At 40.6% G+C, this 20959-nt stretch overlaps 1 protein-coding gene across 3 annotated transcripts in view; it reads right to left on the reverse strand.

Moving 5' to 3' along the window:
* The window catches only part of HPSE2 (heparanase 2 (inactive)), a 595067-nt gene that overhangs the window by 12670 nt on the left and 561438 nt on the right, over window positions 1–20959 (reverse strand). For all 3 annotated transcript variants that reach the window (XM_024121610.1, XM_024121612.2, XM_024121611.2), the window contains 2 exons: window positions 15002–15147; window positions 7917–8063 (listed from right to left, as the gene is read on the reverse strand). In XM_024121610.1, the coding sequence (XP_023977378.1) occupies window positions 7917–8063; window positions 15002–15147 (293 nt within the window). The remainder of the gene's footprint in view (window positions 1–7916; window positions 8064–15001; window positions 15148–20959) is intronic.

The following is a 20959-nucleotide window of genomic DNA, read 5'->3' on the forward strand; positions in this document are numbered from 1 at the left end:
TGCGCGCCCAGAGCCTGAGCTCCGCAACGGGAGAGGCCACAACAGTGAGAGAGGCCCGCGTACCGCAAAAAAAAAAAAAAAAAAAAAAAAAAGGAACACTTCTGTATGTCAAGATAATACCCTAAAAATGAAGTAGTTGGAAAAATAGCAAATAAAATGCTGAGGAAAATATTTCAACACATATGATAGGTAGCAAAGGGGAAATTGCCTTATATTAGAAAAAACTTACAAATCATTAATAAAGTGGATAACAGCCCAATAGAAAAATAAACAAAGGAGATGTAGAAAATTCCCCAAAGCAATAAAATGCTAATAGATGCAAAAATTTCAACCTCGCTAATACTTAAAGAATACAACTTAACATAATAATACTGTAATTCATTATGAAGTTGGAAAAGATTTTAAAATATTACTGTTCTGTGTTGCTGAGGTAAATTGTAATAACAAAATGTTCACATTTCCTACTCCTTCTCAGACCTCCACAACTAAGCTTGTCTGAGGTAAGAAAATTGAACAGTTAATCATATGAGATAAGTTTATATAACTCAATGGATTCCAAGGTGAACAGACAGTGAGTGATCAGGGAACCTGCTATTGGAGGAATGGCTGAAGAAGCTGAGAGTGTTTAGCTTGGAGACTAGAACTCTAAGGGAACACATATTGGAAAATTGTTACAAGGACGGTATAGATTTACTCTGCTTAATTTTTCTAAAGCAAGGATAGAAATGGGAAGAAAACACCCTTTGGCCACAAGTAAGGAGGCTCTTTCCTGCAATAAGATCTGTCTAGTCCTAACGTGGGCCAACTCATGAGATGAAGAGTCTTATCAAACAGAAGCTGACGGGCTTTTTGTCAGGGATGTTATAGAAGAAACTTCTTGATCTCTAAGAGTACTTCCAAAATTTTCCTCTATAAAGTCATCTTTTAATAACTTCAGAACTTTTATAGAGTGGTTTATTTTAAGAAGAAACTAATTTAAATGATCCCAGACAAGTGAGGATAATGGAAACCTGCAGGGAGTACATCTGGTCGACCAGAGTTCAAAAACTCCAAGTACCAACTAGTATCAGCGTATAGAACTTGAACACTTAGATGTCTTGAATCTGCTGAGATATATGGAGTAATGGCCCCTTCAGTCCCAGAAGATAGGACTTCAGGTTTTGTTTCTGAGTGAGAATTCTTGGTATAGAATTCTTAAGGTTAAGGTTTTTTCTAAAGCTCCTTTTACCAGATCTGTCCATGTCCCAAAATAAATGTGATGCTTCCCGATATCTGTGGGGTCAGGTGGTGGCCAGTTCAGCCCTCAGGACTTTTCATACTAGCCAAGCTCTGAATCTGGAGATGAAGTATCATAATGTGGTCTGTTCCAACAGGGACATGAAGATATTTTTAAAGTCTTAGCACCTGGGAGTTACTTCAGTATTTTCAGAACCTCTCTGTTTGGCTAACATCAAATGACACCTCTCTAAAGGCATGCAGTTAGATGCCAATGTTTTCCTTTGATATAGGATTTAATGAGGCTGAAATCAAAGCAAAAGTTATATCCCAGAGAGATGGAAAAAATAAGCAGTACGTAGAAAAAGAAGAAAAAGATGTTCATTTCTTCACAGAACAGGCAATAAGATTCTTGGTTCACAGGAGGCTTGAAATTCTTTCAGCTAAAATCATGGCAGCTGAAGGAGAGGCTCATGCAGATATGAAATTTAAACACTTAATATGAAACCTATTAGCCCCAAAGCAGAAATATTCTGCACCTCTCTCATGGCACCACCCACAGTCTGCTTCCTGTTTGTTTTTTTGCTTCTAATAATAGAGAAGAACTTTTTGAGGGCAGAGACCTCAGAATCCCTTTCCCCTCCAAACATCCCTGTTAAATAGCTCTTGAAGGTCAGGTGATGATTTGGCCTGGCATTACGACAATCAAGAGACATTCTGATCTGAAACATCACATTAAACTTTATGTTCAGACTTTTTTCCTAATTTGTCTACTTGGGTTTCCCGAGTTCTAATTAATTATGGGACCACAATTCATTGAGAATTTAGCCAGATTAATTGCCACTGAAAGTTAGAGCGCTGAAGAGGAAGAGTTATGTCTGGCACAAAGTAGGATCTCAATCAAAGTTGATGAATGGATGAAGATACATACTCTCCAGTTTCCCTGGGAACCCTCCCCTGACAGCATCTTTCCCTCTGAGGGTGGACTCCATTAGGTTTAGGGGATCTGGCAGTGTCTGTGTGCATGGGGTCAGAATATAAAATGCTGAGATTGATTTTTTAGAGACCTCAAGTTAAACCAACTGACAGGCACTCCTGGTATTTAATAATCCTTTTGTTGGAGAAGAGCATAGAAGAAACAGAAGGGAATTCCCTGGTTTTGCTGAGAAAAAAAATGGTTTTCCCTAAAATTCTGTGATTGGGAAATGGAATCTTAGAAGCAGCTCAAAGAAGAACTTTTACGGAGGATCTGAAATTAGGACTTGTGAAGAAAAGTTAATGGAAAAGGGATGAGTTAGCCTAAAGGAGAGAAAACTGGTGGGTCACCTAATACTTTTCAAATATATTCATAATGTATCATGAATACATAATACATTGTAGTCTTAAGCCTAAGATGAAATGAACTCAGACAGTATCATGACAGAGCTCAGCTATACATAATGTATATTTTTCAATATCATTATAATTTTACATTACTGGACTCTTAGGGTAGCACAGTGTTGAAGAAAGTGCAGTGGACTCGGGGTCAGGAGAACTGGATGCTAGGTACTTTCTAGCTCTGTCACTTAATAGTTGCGTGACTCTTGAATGAGTCATTTAGTGCCCTAAAATTCAGTTTCTTCAACTCTAAAATGCTTCATGGTGCTGTTTATTATATATAAAGTCCCAGCCACAGGCACGGTCTGCCCCAGTGTTCCTATAAAATTAAATGTTCAGACAGGATTGAAACTGTGGGCACTCCTTCCCTAGAGGTCTTTAGATATAGAGCATCTTCTGGTCCAGATGTCCTAGCCACAGACTGTCTGAGGGCAGGGGAGTGAACCAGACCGCCTCCAAGCATTATTCCACCCCAGGAATCTTAGCATCAGTGCATCAGAATAGAAGAACCGGTGTGATGAAAGTTGTTTCCTTCTTTTCCAATTTTTGGATCGTTTTCTCTCCAAATGGAATTGAATACGACACATAGGGGAGAATGCTGGGATCTGATGAGACACGTGCTCCTGGTTTGACTTTCCCCAGAAAGTGAGTCTTCCTGTTTTTTTGATGTAAATTGCCTTGTTTGACCCAACTTTATGTTGCTTCTCTGTTTGCTGAAAGACATTGGAGATATTTATGTCTTGGGTAGAGATGATTCCCTAAAGGACAATGTTCATTGATTTGTGATCACACGAGGCACTGGGCAGATTCTCTCATAGACGGTAGAGCTGCCCCAAAGTTGCTCTTAGACTTACCTAGAAGGGGAAATGTTACTGTCTTAGGTGTGAATGGTTAGTGTTTCCCCCAGAAAGGTGAGAAAGCAGCGAAAATGACAGGGAAGGGACCTACAGCTGGACATTTTTTGGAAGAGAACTAGCCTGGTATAACTATCACTTTCTCTTGTAGCACCAGTTTCTTTGTGTGGCTTTTTGGTGGCTTGAAGAAGCTACTTTTCTGGTGACCATAGAGACAATAGGCTCCAAAAGTGAAGTGGATGTGGGGGGAGGGAAATGGAAGAGAATAATAGAATTTTATAGTTTGATGGGAAGCAGTAATCTTTCACCTCAATCTCCCACGGAGTAAGGAATCTTCGAGCACCTCTGAGGTGGCCATGGCCACTCATTCCTTGATTAATAGTCTACCTCCTGAGAAAGCCTGTCCTGTCCTCAGTTAAGCCAGGCATGCCTTTGGAAAATGAGCCTCGTTTGGTGGTGAAATCTTTCTCTTTTAAATTGTAGTCTCTGGTTTTCTGTCATTTTAGAGGATCCTGGGCCAAATCTGTTTTCTTTCACTTAGCAGCCCTTTGAATATCTGAAGAAAGTCCTCACAACTTACCTTATTTTTCTTGTCTAAATTAAATCTCCCCATTTTCTTCAGCCATCTTTGAAGAATATATATTCCAGACACAGAATACCCTTCTCTAGTACACACTGCAGTTTTCTAAAAGTTTCCCTTCTTCTGTCCCATAGGGTATAGGGCACCCACCTTTTGTCTGGTTCCCAGAGTGAGAACTGTCTCTTACATAAAGAGTTGAGACTTGAGTGGCGGGTCTTATGACTGGTTCACTCACTGATATCAGAAACAGGAACCTTCACTGTGGACCTGGATGTCTGGACTATGCCTGATGAGCGGCCTCAAAGGTGCCTCCTGTACAATACCTAACATCCCTGAGCCCCAAGTTCACATGCAGCTACCCTTTCAGAGATCTGAACTATTTCCAACCCTCATGGCAATTCTAAGAGAAGGAGAATTACCCCATGTTCTCTACCCATCAAAAAAGTTTGCCGGGGCTTCCCTGGTGGCGCAGTGGCTGCGCGTCCGCCTGCTGATGCAGGGGAACCGGGTTCGCGCCCCGGTCTGGGAGGATCCCACGTGCCGCGGAGCGGCTGGGCCCGTGAGCCATGGCCGCTGGGCCTGCGCGTCCGGAGCCTGTGCTCCGCAACGGGAGAGGCCGCAGCAGAGGGAGGCCCGCATACCACCAAAAAAAAAAAAAAAAAAAAAAGTTTGCCGGTATCTCCCTAATCTTAAAACCCCAGGCCAAAAGGCCCAACTGGTGGCTTGAATGGCACACTGATCTGCTTTATAGCCTCTTCCTGGTTCCTAAAGACAGAAGCAGTTACAGGTTCCCAGAGCTTTCCATCCTCTTCTGAACTGACATGGCTTCAGGCTACAGCAAGGAATTAGCAGGCACAGCACACAGAATCTGGCCCCAGAGGTTTATAAAAGAGAGAGGGAGACACCAAAGGCTGAAATCACTTCCTAGCATTTCCTTTCATCCTTTCCTGCAGAGTCTGCTGCACCAAAACCACACTCTTCCTGTGAGACCCCCATCCCAGAACCATGGAGGGCTCCTGCTCTTATTAGCAGTTACTGAGCAGGAGAGTGGGATGTGCCACTGAACGTGCGCACGGCAGTCCCTGTCCGGCAGCTTACAGCCAGAGATGGCTCAGCACGTTCTCTCTAGAACGAGAGAGGTGTTAAATTAGCAGTAGTTCACAGGAAGAGGAACAGGCTTGGAGAAGTGAGTGAAGGGCCCAGAGTTCCACCGTGAAGTACTGGCAGGAATAGAGCTGGAATCCAGTTCTGTTGACTTCTAATCCAAAACTCTCTTTAATACAATATATGTAAAATCATATGTGTGTGTCTGTATTTATACTTCTGTATGTATGTGTATGCATGGATGTGTGAAATTTTCATTTGTAGAAGGCTTCATTTCACCCATATGCTCTAGTTTGATTCTCACAATAACCCCACTTGATGGGTAAGGGAGCTGAGGTCACCCAGGTAAATGGTGGCAGCTGGGTTCATATCCAGGCTTCCGGGTTCCAGCTCCCTCGTCTTCTAATTGCATAACATTGCTATTTGATTTCAGTGGGTGTTACCAAATTCCTCTTCAGGACCACTGTGGAATGAAATTCTCTTTTTCCCTGTCCTTCTCTGACGTTGGCAACAAAGCCAGAACATAGCTCCTCACCAAGATGGTGACAAGTTTAGATGCATGAGAGCATAACTGGAAATGCGGCATATCGGTAAGCCAGTGAGAGTCACTTCAGTCACTCTAAAGAGCACGTATAAGCAGGACAGGGGCCAAGGTGTGGCCAGGTTCAAATGTCAGAGCTGTGATCCTGGAGGCAGGGACATAGAGTTGGGCAAACAGGGTGAGAGGCCTGTGCCCTTGGTTGATGGAGAAACAAGCTCATAAAATGGTGCCACCCTGGACCATCATTTCCTCATGTTTCATGGTTTTGCATTTATGCACTTCTTATGTCTTTTTATCATAATCTTAACAAATGTCTTATCCACACATTATCTTAAAAGTCTGAGAAGATGCCACTTTTGAAGACCATTCTTAGAGCAGTTGTTCCTCTCTTCGTCCCCAACCAGCTAGAGTTCTGAGTTGAGGAAAAGGAAGGCAATGGGCATTTACTGAGCGTTTACTATGTATCAGGAACTTTACACAGATGATTTCATGTACTTCTCTTCACAGGAGAAGTTTTACAGTTGAAGAAACTGAGGCTCCTAGAGATGATATAACTTGCCTCAGGACACAGCCAGCAAGTGGTAGAGCTGGGATTGACACCTCAGCCTGTTAGACTAAGGCATTTGGTCGGTTCCTTCCACGTGGTACACGTGGTCTTCCTGACACTGGGCAGGCTCAGCTCCTAACATCTTGGGCTCTAGAGGACCCTGAAGTGTCACAGTCCCTGCTGAGGAGTCAGTCCCTTTGCCAGGCGTGACTTTGTGAGTCATTACTGAATGACGGTGGGAGGCTTAACTATACGGGCCCCAGAGGATCAGACCAGGATGAGAATTTTAGAGCTGGAAGGGACCTTACCAAATATATAGCAACTCTTGAATTTTGCAGATGAGGAAACTGAGGCCTAGGGGTTAGGATTAAAGGATTTGCCCAGGTTATTCAGTGAACCAGAACCGAGTCTCCTGCCTAGAATGAAGACCAGGAACTCAGCACACCAGTCATGAACTACTGGGAAATGGAGAGAGGGGATAAAATGCTCACGGGAGTTCTGCTGGGATAGATAGGATTGAGGGGAAAGAAAAGTGGGAGCAATGTACTTATAGCCAGAACAAAGAGCCAGTATGTGAACCAAGACTGAATACAGATCTAGCGTGGGCTAAAGAGGCTCAGTAAGTGACTTCCCAGATTGTGTTTTGTTCCCATTGCATACAGTTGGAAACCAAATGCAAGCCACCAAGGTTGCAGTGAAACAGCAAACAATTATAGCGCAAATAGTTGTGGGCAGCTGTGGGAACACAAGCCACCTGCTCCAAGTTTATAGCTTTGTTAAACTTGGTAAACATTAAAAATGGAATGGGAGCACTCCCAGTTTGTACAGCATCCCATACGCTTCCTGGGAGGCCTTCCTCCAGGATGGGGTGGCCTAGAGCTGCTTTCTGTGTTGCCAAAGTCTCTAGAAGAGACTGAGGGAGGTAGAGTATCACAGAATCATACACTTACAGAGTTTGAAGAGACTACAGAGCCCCCAGAATATAATTTCTATCCTAATGTTCAGATAAAGAAACTGCGTTCCAGAGAGGTGATGTGCCCCAAACTATAAAGTTAGGGGCAGAACTGACTCTTTTTTTATTCTTACAGTGATTTTATTTTATTTATTTCTCCAGGGTTTTATTTACATTTATTTTTTATTAAATTAAAAATTAATCCAAATTAACCCCAAATTAAATCTTTTAATTAAATCCAAATTTTTAATTCATTAGAACTGACTCCTGATCTCTGAACTTCTGATCCTTTGTCCAGTGCCCCTTCCTTTAAGCCCCACAAGGTTTGTAGATGGAGACAAACAGGGAGTTACGGCATTACAGAATGTTACAGCTGGAATGGATGTGGTTCTTAACTACCACTGTTTTTGGTTGTCACGTGACTGGGAGTGCTATTAGCATTTAGTGGGTAGGGACCAAGGATGCTAAATAGCTTAAAATGTGATCATCCTGCGTAATGAAGAATCCTGTGGTCCAGAATCCAAGAGTGTCCTTGTTGAGATATATTTTGTCCATCGTTTGACTTTACGGTTGGAGACTCTAAGCCTAGAGACAGGGAGGGGCTTGACCAGGGTCCTAAAGGGAGTAAGCAGTCCCTGAGTGAATTAGCAGCAGCCTTGGTGCCCTCAGCAAAGCGGCACTCCAGCTCCCTGAACACCCAGCTCCTGCTGCACTCGCGCCTAGGCTATTTCCGGGTTGGCACTTACTTGGACTTCAGGCCCTCCTGTCCATAGGGCTGCAGTAGGTACTGGTGCACAAGCTTGTCCCTGAGAGTCCCGGCCAGTTTAATTTTCTTTCTTGATCGGTGCAAGTTGATGATAAAAAGTGTAATGGACCCTCGAACATAGTTGTGGCTGATGTCCAGAGAGAGAGAGAGAGAGAGTGAGAGAGAGAGAGGGAAAGATGGAAACACAGTGGTCTGTTAGATGCTTCTAGATCATTTATAGGCTGCACGAAACAGGACTACCCCAGCAGGAAAGGGCACTTATTTTATGGTTCTTGGCCATCCTAGCCCTTCAAAGACAGGAAGGCCTTGTTACTGTGGTGTCCTGCAAAGAAGATACCCACTTTCCACCACACCCCTTTTGTTTTTGTTTAAATGTATTGCAATAATTTTAGAAAACAAAATATCTTTTTCTGAATATGGAAGTAAAATATGCTGATTGGAAAAAAAAGGGAAAAATATAGAGAAACACAAAGAAGAAAAAGAAAAATCCCCCATAATCCAAGTGTCTTAAGATATGATAACATTTTGGTAGACACCCTTCCAGTATTTTTTAGTTTATTAATTCAACAAATATTTACTGAGTTCTTTGACACATACATCTATATTTCTCAGTTCTTACATAATTGGGATCACATTGTTCACCAGTTTTTTTAGTTCGTGAACATCTTAAACATGCTGCCATGTTACTGTTATTATATATTCTTCACTTATAAAAGAATATTAAGTTCTTCAATCATAGAAATTTATTTAACTAGGCTCCTCCTTTGGGGACTTATGTTGTTTTTAATTTTTTGCCATTATAAATTATGTGATGCAGGACTTCATTTATATAAACTTTTTGCACTTCATGATTATTTCTGATGGATAAAGTGCCGGAAGTTGGAAACACTGGGTCAAAGGGAATGCAGTGTATGATTCCTCAACAAATCTTCTGGTTCATACCCAGTTGGTGCCCCTCTCTGTGGGAAGATTTTTTTGCCCCTGCTCTGTTGAACACTAGAGTGATCACATGATTGGCTTTGGTCAATGCAATGTGGGTGGACATGTTAAAACCTCTGGGGCAGAGGCTTTAGTAAGCAGCCCATATTTTGCCGTGTCTCTTTTCCCTCTGCCAGAAGACTGACAATGTTCTTGATAGAGGCTGCTCTATTGATCTGCATCCTGGAATGAGGATGATGTGGAGCAGAGATACAGCTGACCCATGACAGACAAGTAGTGTGAAAGAGAAATACATTTTCTTATTGAAAGCCATGGAGATTTGGAGGTCCTTCGTTATCAGAGCATAACCTCGTCTATCCTGACTAATATACACATTTTGATAATATTGATATTATCTAGAAAGCTTGTATCAGTTTGCTCTGATCACCTATGTATGAGAGCACCCATATCCTCATACCCCTAAGAACACTGGATATTAACCTTTTAAAATATCTTTCTCAACCTGAGAGGTGATAATGGGATTTCAATGTTGTATTAATTTGTATTTTTAAAAAATTCACACTGAGGCACAGTATTTTCTTTTCATTTGCCTCTTTGCCATTTCATTTCTTCTTTTGTAAACTGACTGTTCATGCCCTTTGCCCATTTTTCTATTGATGTATAAAAACTATTTATTTATTAAAGATAGTGATCCTTTGTTTGCATGTATATTGCAAATTTTTTCCCAGTTTTCTTTGACTGATTCAGTTTGTTTGCATTGTATTCTGATGTATAAAAGTTCAAAACTTTTAGGCAGTCAAATTTATTGACCTTTTTGATTTCTACTTTTGCTGCTTTACCTACCCCATGATTATATAACTATTCACTGTTTTGGAATCCTTTTAAACCAGCACAGGATGTTCAGGAGCCTGAGAGAACTACATGCCTACATGCAAGAGCCTTTTAGCATGAATCAACAAGACTATAATGATTTCCTTCTCTCTTGTAGGAAAAAAGACTTTGTTTCTAAGGGGTCCCTTAGGGCCCCACCTGGATGGGTTAATGAGAGGAAACAGAAAAAATGGCCCCCTCCTGCTTTCAAAGGAGAAGTTCAGAACAACTCGAAGTCAACTGTGCCCACAGGAAAATATAATTCTCTGCAGAAACAGCACACCTCAGCCTCTGGGTCACTCATCTATGCCTCTAAATGTGCTAATTAAGAGTTGAGTGACCAAGGGCCAGTCATTGTGACAACTTGGATTAAAAAAAATACAGAATACAGTTTCCAGGTCTTATCCCTTTATTTAATCCATTTGTGATTGGGGTCTGGGAATCGATATAAAAAAAAAATCTTTCCAGGATATTTGGCAGATGAGTTTGGTTTGGGAACCACTTGCCTAGAGCAATCCATTAAGGTTATGAGAAGAACTCCCAGAGTATACCCTTTTGGCTGTGTGTCCGATGATTTTTCTTGCATCTGCAGGAGGGTACATTATTGCATTCAAGGCTTTTTGGATACCTGAATTGATATTCTGATAAATTACTAAATGACTCTTCTATTTGGTCCCTCCTCCTCTGGTCCTTCTTCTCAATCGCCTGAAGCATGTGAACTAGCTTTTGGAGCCAATGAGTTAGGGCAGAAGAGGATGCCAACTTATTTGTGCAGACTTGTGTCATCAGAGATCTGAAGAAAGATGCTGCCAGCCGATGTTAGCACTTACCAACATTAAAGAACACCAACTATATTCCATTGGTGGGCTTTAACCTTAGCTCAGCTGTGTGCAAAACGGAGGAAGACATCATTAACTACAGGCACTGCGGGCTTCAGCGTGTGAGCAGAAGCAGGCGTGCAAGAGACCAATGTTCACAGACTGTGGTAAAGCCTTCTGCTAACTCCCATCAAACAACCTCCTCAAAGGCTAGCGGCAGAGGCGGACAGAGCCGCGTGCTTGCATTCAGGAGTTTCTCCTCTGCAGAGCTGGGGCAGAATGAGCCCTTGGAGATCGCAGAGGAGAAGGGAGGGATGTGGGGAAGTGGTGGGTGGGAGGGAGACCTGAAATCACACCACTGCTTCAGGGAAAGCTATCTTTTCAAGCTGCTCGGCAGTGGTCTGATTTCCATTTACACAGTTCCACTGGGGGCGACAAGCCAGTACTGAAAGCCAGCCCAGACACCAACTTGCCGAGGCTCTCACAGAGCTCACGGAGCCTCCTCAGGTAGGAACTGGCATTGAAGACCCCCTTGGTCGTCGCTTTCCCTGCTTGGCTGATGGGCAAGGACATTAAGCAGAGGCCTTTGGCTGTGAAGACACATTCTTGGGTGGGGAATGCAGCACCAACCTGAAAGTACTATGTTGAGAATCCAGATTCCTGAAGAATGTACATTCTCTGCCGACACAAAAATAATCTTGGAGGACTATCTGTTCCCTAAGGAAATGGGGTCTTACTGAAGGTGTGGACTGGAGGCAACTGCTGTCCTTCTGAAGTTGTCAAGTCCAGGGGGCTTTTGGTTCTCTTAGTTAATGCCCCTTCTGTCTGGTAGAACATCTGTCTTGTTCCATGTCTCACTCATGGTAAGACTTTGTCACCAGCAGAGAATGCATGTATCTGGAATTCATCTTTCTGGCTGTTCTTTTGCTGCCTGACATCCCTATGTTGCCATGTGGGAGGGGGAGGAAGTGAGTCAGGAGGGGGACTGGGACTGGAATATCATGGATAGAAGAGGCAAGGGGTGTCATATGGGGAGGTGCATCTTGACTTACAGATGAGAAACAGTCCCTGTTCTAGAAATGTCTCCAGTGAAGCTTGGAGACTAGGAAAGGGAAGGGAGGGTGATGCTTTGAAATCCGTGGCCATTTCCAGTGAAAGTCTATGTGTTTGAAAACTGTGTTGGTCCATTGTCTCCAAATCTAATTCAAAGTTCTTGGGTTCGGTAAAAGTCAGGCCATGTTTTGCCAAACATCTTTTTCCCTAATTTCAAAGCCGCTGTGTATTTTAAGGGAAATTTAATCCACATGTTTCTGATTCATTTACACTTAACTCATCAAAATATTGTTTTGTAAGAGTCATTTGATGTCCAAGAAGCCTCAGGAACCTTTTTATGAGTCTTTAAAAAAACTTCTTCTGAAAAACAGGAAGTTGTGCTTTGCCAATAATAAACGAACTTGAACCCCAAAAGGCTCAATTTTGCTTCAGTATCCACCAGGCTCCAATTGGTTCTGAACTTGGCTAAGGACCTCAGCTCCTCCCAGAAACATATATTGTGTTAGTAGAATGGTTTAGAAAAAGAAGGTTTCCTAGTCAAAACTTATTCGTTCTCTGAATAAGAAGACTTAGGGTGAGAACTGCTATGCTGCCAGTGTCCTAATTTGTTGGCTCTGGAACAGAAAGCAGAAAAGCACCTGCTAGTGTTGGTATGAGTATCTAACTCTTTATCCTAAATCAGTCATAAAAGACAATGCTCTACTAGGTCAGAAACGACCCCCAGTGTAAGAGATGCCATGAGAGGGAGTGAGGTACTCAAGTAGAGGTTCATGACTGTCAGGGAGATTGTAAAGGGCATTTCTGTGCTATATAGGACACCAGGCCAAAGATCTCTAAGGGTTTTTCCAAATGTAAAAATCTTTACATTATTAATGTTTCTACTTGCCTATACGTGTGATACCATAGAACCTTTGGAATTTAATACGATAATACAAATGCGAATATCTGGCAAGATGCTTGGCACATAGCAAGTGTTCAATACAGACTGGAGTGCAGGAGTTATTTTAAAAGACCCCTTCTTTGGTTTATTCTACTGGTAAACTTATACTTTCTCACCCAATTCCCTGTTTTGACCAAGGATATATATTTTCAGAGTATTGGTCAAGACTGGAGAGCGTGAAGCTAACATGCCCACTCTGGGACATTTCTGTGACCATGGCCTCTTTGGCCACAAACTAAGTGAAACAGGAGTGCTTCCTCGTGACTGCTGTGGAGGATGAGGGGGCACAGACAGGGCACGTGGCTTCCCACTGAGAAGGAGCAGACACTTCTATCTCTGTGCCCACCTATCTAAGGCACCGGACACCCACTGACATGGAGAGGTCTGCAAACTCAGCCAGCTCAGCGTATCCACTGTGGGCTTTCTTCTCTAATAGGAACAAAAAGACCTTCACCCCAGTAATCACTAAGGTCATCTGTGGAATAGATTAGTAAAGTCATTTTTTTTTTTATGTAACAGGGAGAAAGACGGATGGAACTGGATAGAAGCACAGTGGCACCGTTTCCCCAGAGAGGTTCTGGAGTGACTTCCCATAGAAAGCAGAGGAGACCTGGTGATGGAGAGAGAATATTGAATGCACTGAATGATTTGATGCTAGTGAATGGCAGAATTCTTAACCATTCCACCACACCCCTTCCTTCTGGCCAGTGTGGTAACACCAAAGGGAAAGAGAGCTATAACTGTAAATCATCAGTGATGTCTTGATGCCCTATTTCTGCATACATTCACTCGCCCATTCATCAAACATTCACTGAGACCTTCCTCAGGCCAGTCACTCTATTGGACGCCAAGAATACAAAAATGCATGAGGCACTGGCCCTGAGGGCACGGTATATTCAGAATATTAGTGACAACTTCCCACAGGAATGTCAAAGCACGTCAGGATGAACACTAGGATGAAACAATGTGAGGAGGCCTCTGTGAAGACCCTCAAATTCTGCTAAGCCCCTGGCTTGGCTACTGACATTTTCCCCTGTGTCCTCAGACCTGTAGTATAAAGGGCACATACTGATGTGCTTCCCAAAAGAGACAAAAGGTGCCAAGAGTAATTCTTCTCTCTTGAAGCTGGGGGTCCACCTTTTGGGTGGTTACCTCAAGGCCAGGGTGCAGACAAGGAATACAATGTTTCCTTGTGTGGTGATCAGATAACTCCAGCCAAGGCCATAAACCAGTCACTCTCTGTCAGGTATTGGATTGAGCTTCCTGTTGAGCAAAAGGGACGTTGAAAGCCTCTGGCCTCTGCCCAAACCAGCCTCCGCTCATCCACAATAGGCACTTGTATCTACAGACAAGACAACTGGCCCCTGACCCCCCTATGCTCAGAGTGATTCTTTGAAAAATCTTATCCTGATAAATTAACTGGCTTGGCTCCTCTGTCATCAAGGAAGGGGAAGGAGCGTCTGTTGTAACCTGACCACTGGAGCTCTTTGTGCGTCCACTACCCGTGATCAGCTCCTGACAGGCTCACTGGGATGAAGATCTGGCTGGAGGCACTTGCTTCCTTCTCCCTCACTCCCACTCCACTCAAGGTTTCTCTGCAGGAAGAGAAAAGTCCTTACTTCCAGAGCTGCCTACTCTGTTCCTTAAACAGAAAGTGATGTAAGAAAGCCATATTTTGTCTGATAGGTTTTGCTTTAGGCTCAGTTTTAAGTTTTTACCTTATGAACCTCATGTTTTAAAATATTTTATCTGCCAAACTTTATTTATTTACTAATTATTTTTCCTATTTTTTAAAAGACAACTCTGACAACCAGAGCGTCAGATGAAAAAGAGGATAATCATACCTGTTACTGTGCCGATTGTTCAAAGTCCAGCCCCCTAAAAAAAGGAAGCCTAGATTTTATTTAACCTTTAAAAGAGCTGAAAAGGTTTTCCAAATACTGAAATAGCTCTAAAGCTGGCCTACTTTTGGGCACTCTCAGCTTGGGATGCACTGGTATATGGTTAGGTTTCTAGTGGTATAGCTCTCCAAAATGCATCTTAGAGATGTAGACTTATTTCCTCAAGCTCGCCTGGTGTATCTTAGGAACAGATTTTATATCTCTAGCCTTGGTTCAGGCATAGGCATACAAATAAGCCTCCTGGACATTACATCAACTGGCTGAGAGAAAATGCTCAGTAAAAATTTGTTGGATGAAGAAGTAAATGAACAAATCGCATGTATTTTTATGAACATTTTATGAATAAATCCTCTAAGTGTGAGAAAGGGGGTTTACTTGGAGAAAAAGCTGTTTATCAGAAATCATTTGAAACCTGCAAAGAGCAGGTAAAGTGAATCCAGAAGTGGTTTTCAATAAGTCTTGAAGGGGTCCCATGTATGAAATTCTCAAAGGGGCCTGAAGCTCCCCAGGGGTGGCTTTCTGTGTCGTTTCTCTGCAGACTTACTTGTGGTGGTTTGTGCAGTGAGCATAAATCCTTAGTTTGTCCCGGAGCACTCGGCCTGGCCGTGGCTTCCGCTGGAGCCCAGCCACATGCACAGCCAAGACTTTGGGGCCAATCAGACGCTTGTAAAGGAGAGAGAGCCAGTAGTCCTGAGGAGAACAGAGAGGCCGAGAGTCAGAGATAGACACACATTCGGGTGTTCTGAGTAAACATACAAACACGCAGGCCAGAATCCACTTCTTACCAGGAGTATGGTGAATCAGGACGAGCGAGACCCTAACCCTGTAAGCATGGTCACCCCAATGAAGCGCTCATCTTCGGTTCATAGTGAAGTGGGCATTATCTAAAGTGGCCTTTGCAACTGGCCAAATGAGGAAATGTCAGTGGGGCGAACCCCGAGTGGCATACAAAGCAAATAAATCAGTTTTTCACATATAAAAGACCAACCAGCTGGGTCTTGAATTTTCAACTTGCTTTTCCTATGACTTTACTTTCATACTGGTTTATGACTTCTGTTTAATTATAGAATGGAAGATTTCCAATCTTTAGGATTGTCACCATTGTGAGAATCCAACATATCATCCTCCAAATATTGTCACTCTTAATGTGGTGGGAGGAGAATGAAGTTCCTCCAGACAGGAGACCAGAGTCCAGATTCCAGAGGCAAAAATACAAACAGAAGAATGTCTGCAAACCATGGTGCTAATTCTTGGTCATCCTCCATAATTCTAAACTAAAAACAATGTGGTGCTTTTAAACATTCCAGGGTCCATTTGTAACTGATTAATAAATACTCAATCTGTAATCCACACAGGTGTTTGAACTTACAAATGCTTATTTACCACCACCTTAATTTCTACTGTATTTGCTATTATCATGTTTTATTTTTATATTGGATACAAAACATATTTTGTATTTGTTTTGTATTTGCTCTTAAATCCTATTATGGGGTAATGATTTCAGTGTTTATAACTCACCATGTAAATAGGGCCTCCTAATTTGTTTAGGAGCTTCCCCCCTCCCCCCATTTCTGGAATTCAGTGAACATACTCTTCAGTGCAGGCATGCTATTCAAGATCTTATAGACATCAATCATGTCTTCTCAGCCTTCATCTTTTAATAATCTTTCTTTTTCCCCCTTTTGTGGTCATCTATAACATCAGCTGCTTAAAAATATCTGGTGAATTGAATAAATCAGAACAAAGTCCCGGAGCTCAGTTTGTCTCCAGAATAGCTCCAAATCTGCCCTGAGCAATAAGCCTTGCCCATTTACCTTAATTAACTTTACGTGGACTTAGGATGGCTGTTAAATATGGTTTCCTTATATTTAAAATGGCAAATATTTCATTATTGTCAATCATATAGATGAAAAAAAATTCATTGCTCTTACTTGACTACAATTTCTGTGTCTTTGATTTGAAGTAATCTTTGTGAAGAGATTATCACAGTCACAGTATTTCCAATGGGATGTCCACCTTTTTCTCATTGATTTGTAACATATCTTTTAATATTAGTGGTAAGAATCCTTTGGAATATTTATGAAACAAATATTCTGTCCAAATTTGTAGTTTGCTTTTTATCACTTCTTATGATTTTTTTGACATGAAGAATTTCAAAAATTTTTATAGAAAAATATATCAATTTTTTCTTTTGATTTCTTCCTTTTCTTTTATTCTTAGAAAGTCCTTCCTCACACAAGGGTAAGATCAATCTTCACTGTTATTTTTTCTAGTTCTTTTTATATTATCATTTAAAAATTTAAACTTTTAATTCACTGAAAAATATTTTGGTGTATGGTACTAACTTTACTATTGTCTAAATTATCTACTAGTTGTTGTAGCATCATATAGTGAATAACCTATCCCTAAACCCACCTTTATCACAAACTAAAATTTATACATATGAAATATAAATGTTTATATTATATAATATTATACATTATGTCTGTTTTATCTAATATATAATATACTGTATATACTATATTGTATTATAATGTATATTATATATATTATACAATATATGATATGGTATAATGTGTATATATATTATAATACATATATACTATATATACATATACAGATATATAATACATACACACATATATACAATATAATATACATTGTGATATATAATATAAATGATATATAATTATATATAATGTGTATTATATAACATATATTTAAAATCATGTTATATATAACACATATAAACATATATAAATATATGCATATGTCATATATAATAGTTTATGATATGTATATCATGATATATATACTGATAAGAAATGTTATATATAATTCCGTGTCTGGATTTTCTATTCTCTTCCACTGAACTCTCTATTTTAAAAAAAACAGGTTCACATCATTTTCATTATTATAGTTAGCATTTAATATCTAGAGATTCAAGTTCATTTCATTATAATTTTCCTTTCTTTGTTCAAATGTTCCTTAATTAATCATATTCATTTATTTTTCCAAATAAATTCTGAAATTATTTTTTTGCAGCAGTTGTTGCAGAGAAGTTTGAAGCTAGCATGAATTTTCTTCTATGTTTGGTTAGCCTGTTTGTTTTCTATCTTTTGTGTCCTGCCAGGATGCTTATAGGAGTCATGTTTTATCCTTGATATTTGAATTTTTACCAGGAATGTGTCAATGTGAGTTTCTGCATTAATTTGCCTGTATTTGGGGACTACTTTTAATCAGAAAGACTAAGCCCTTTCTTCAACCTGTGGGCATTTTCTTTAAATATAGCTTCAAGTTCTTATGTGTATGTTTTCCATATACAGGAGAATATATGTAACTTAACGACAGTTCTGAAGCATATGAGAACCCACCATACATCTTAAAAGCTACCATAATACCCACACTGTTGCATTTAGTTATGTGAGTCTTCCTTTTCTCGTTTTTATGTTTTTCATTCCCTTCCTTCATAGTTTAGTTTTATCCATATACATATATCTGCTCCTAAGCAATATATTATTTAATTTGTTAGTTTTATAAAAGTGGTATCACGCTGTATGTAGATTTCTTTGACTTACTTTTTTCACTTAACATTATGCTTCAACGATTCATCCAGGTAGTTAAGCGTACTTACAGATTATTCATTTTCAATATTGTATGATACTCCATTGTGTAAAAATACTACAATTTATTTATCCATTATTCGCTGATAGATATTTGAGTTGTGTCCAGATTTTTGCTATTATGAACAATGTGTCTTTGAACATTCTTGTTCCTGTTTCCTAAGACCCAGGTGAAGAAATTTGGAGAAGCATTACTCCAATTGTGATTGGAAACCAGCAGTGCCTCATCACCTGGGTGCTTCTTAGGAATGCAAATTCATGGACTTTATCTTAGATGTACTGAATCAGAATCTGCAGGGGTGAGGCCCCCAAATTATGTGGCTCTCTAGGTAATTCAGATGCTTGTCAAAGTTAGAGAAGCACGGTTCTATAGTACAAACTGTAGTACTGGAATTGCTGGGTTACACCCAGGTATAAAAATATTCAGGTTTACAGGATAATGCCAAATTGTTTTCCAAAGTGATTCCAATTATTCCAACTTACACTTCCTCCAGCAATGTCTGTATGTGTTCCCTGTGATCCACATCCTTGCTAACACCTGTTATTTTCAGACTTCTTAATTTTTGCCAATCTAGTGGGCATAAAATATCTATTTCTTTTTGTGTTAAGAAGTCCTTCCTCATGTCTAGTTCATAAAGATATTTTATGTTTCTTTTAAAAGTTTTAGAGTTTTTTCTTTCATAGTTAAGTCTTTAATCAAAGTAGAATGTAGATTCCCCTCAGGGGAATCTAGGATTTGGGTTGGTAAGTCAGTTGACAGTAGGTTAAAGCCAAAGTGAATGTGAAATTTGCACCTTTACTTAGCTCCGTGCACCACTTTCAGACTCCTCTCTCTCTCACCCTTATTCTTTTCTCAGTTCCCTATTTAGCCTACCTCTTTTTAAAAAAACTCCACTTTCCCTTTCGCATTGTCCTTATCTCTCCCTCATGTAAACCAGCAGAATCAAATTATATTTCCTTCCTCCCTCCCTCCCTTTCTCCTTTCTTTTATTTTGCTATGAATATGTGCCATTTATATAATCACAAATAAAATTAAACAAATGGAATAATTCCTGAATATCTCTTAAGGCAATGACATGAAAATGCAGAAAAAATTCTTTATGCATAGATGAGATAGGAAAAAAATAAAGAATGCACATATATATCTAACAACAGCAAAAACAACAAAAAGACAGTCCATGAAAGATGCAATAGAAAGAGAACTTTTCAAACAATAACAGTCATAAAGAAGGAAGGCAAATATAATAGCTTTTCATGTCAACAATAAAAAAATCCAAAGCAAGGAATGCATTGCAATTTTCAAGGGACAAAGAGAGACCCAAACAAACATTCTTTAAGTGTATCAGACATGAGAAGAGGTTGAAGAAAAATAGAGTCCATTTATTAGTTGGAGAGGGAAAACTAATAACAGATGACACTAAAAAGACAGAGGTTTTAAATCTTTTCTTTTTCTTTAGTATTTGTCAGAAAGTCAATTGTGGTCTGAAAGCTGGAAAATGCAGTATATAGAGTAAGTTCAACCAAAATAAATGGGAAAAAAGAAAGAAACTGACAGAGGGTTGCAGAATTTACTGGATAAATCACTGAACCATGTGTTCCTCAAGGTCTAAGACTACTTACTCATTCCTAAAGCCCATGCCTAGTAGAGTGCCTGGCTTATAGGAGGCGCTAGAATTCAATTATGGAAGGTGTACTATGTTTAAGGCTCCATGCTAGGCATTAGGAACATAGTGGTGAATAAGACAAATACAGTTCTTGCTATCATGAAGTTTATAATCTTATCAAGAAAAAATAGTCCTTAAGCCAATGAGTTATGCAATTAATTTCAATAGAACTAATGGTAATGGAGAAATCTATGAGACCATATAGTATCATACATGTGACCCAGTCTGGGCGGGGTGTATGGTCAGCAAAGGAGTCGTGTTGCCAGAACCTGCGTGGACCTCAACCTGGAGTCTGGCTTCCTGGGAGTGGACTGTAGCTTTGGAGTGTGCACCACTAGGCTGGAAAGGTGGCAAGGGGCAGCTGCTGATGGAAATGTGATCAGAGCTTGGGCTTGCAGCCTGGGTGGTCCACACTGCATGACCATGAGACCCTTGGTGATACACTACAGAACTAGGAGTGGGAAGGGGTTCTGGGTTGTGGCATTAGACTCTGACCACCCATGTGAGGCCTGCGAATACATCTTCCATTCTACAAGCACTTTCTGAGCACATATTCGTGGCATGCAGATATTCTGCTCAGCCCAAGTGATACTAAGATGAACAGGACATCTTCCAGTCCTCAAGGAAACTAGGGGTCAAGATACATGTAAGCAATTCTTTGTAAAACGAGGCTGACTAAAGTAAACACCACAGAAGCAGGAACCACTTGTAGAACTTAGGGAATTCAGAAGCCAAAACAATTATTTATGACCAGGGGATTCCGGGAAGGCTTCACAGAGAAACAAAAGTGGAGAATTAATTTGCTTAGAGTTGAAAGGTATATATTCAAATCCTGGAAAGTTATTTATTATCTCTAAATCTCAGTTTCCAGGGCTTCTCTGGTGGCACAGTGGTTGAGAATCCGCCTGCCAATGCAAGGGGCACGGGTTCGAGCCCTGGTCTGGGAAGATCCCATGTGACGTGGAGCAACTAAGCCCCTGTGCCACAGCTACTGAGCCTGAGCTCTAGAGCCCGTGAGCCACAACTACTGAGCCCGTGTGCCACAACTACTGAAGCCCACGCACCTAGAGTCTGTGCTCCACAACGAGAGAAGCCTGCGCTGAGAAGCCACTGCAATGAGAACACTGCAACAAAGAGTAGCCCCCGCTACAAATAACTCAATTTCGTTTCTTTTTATGGCTGAGTAATATTCCATTGTATATATGTGCCACACCT

Source organism: Physeter macrocephalus, chromosome 20 (genome assembly GCF_002837175.3).
Source record: "Physeter macrocephalus isolate SW-GA chromosome 20, ASM283717v5, whole genome shotgun sequence".
NCBI lineage: Eukaryota > Metazoa > Chordata > Mammalia > Artiodactyla > Physeteridae > Physeter > Physeter macrocephalus.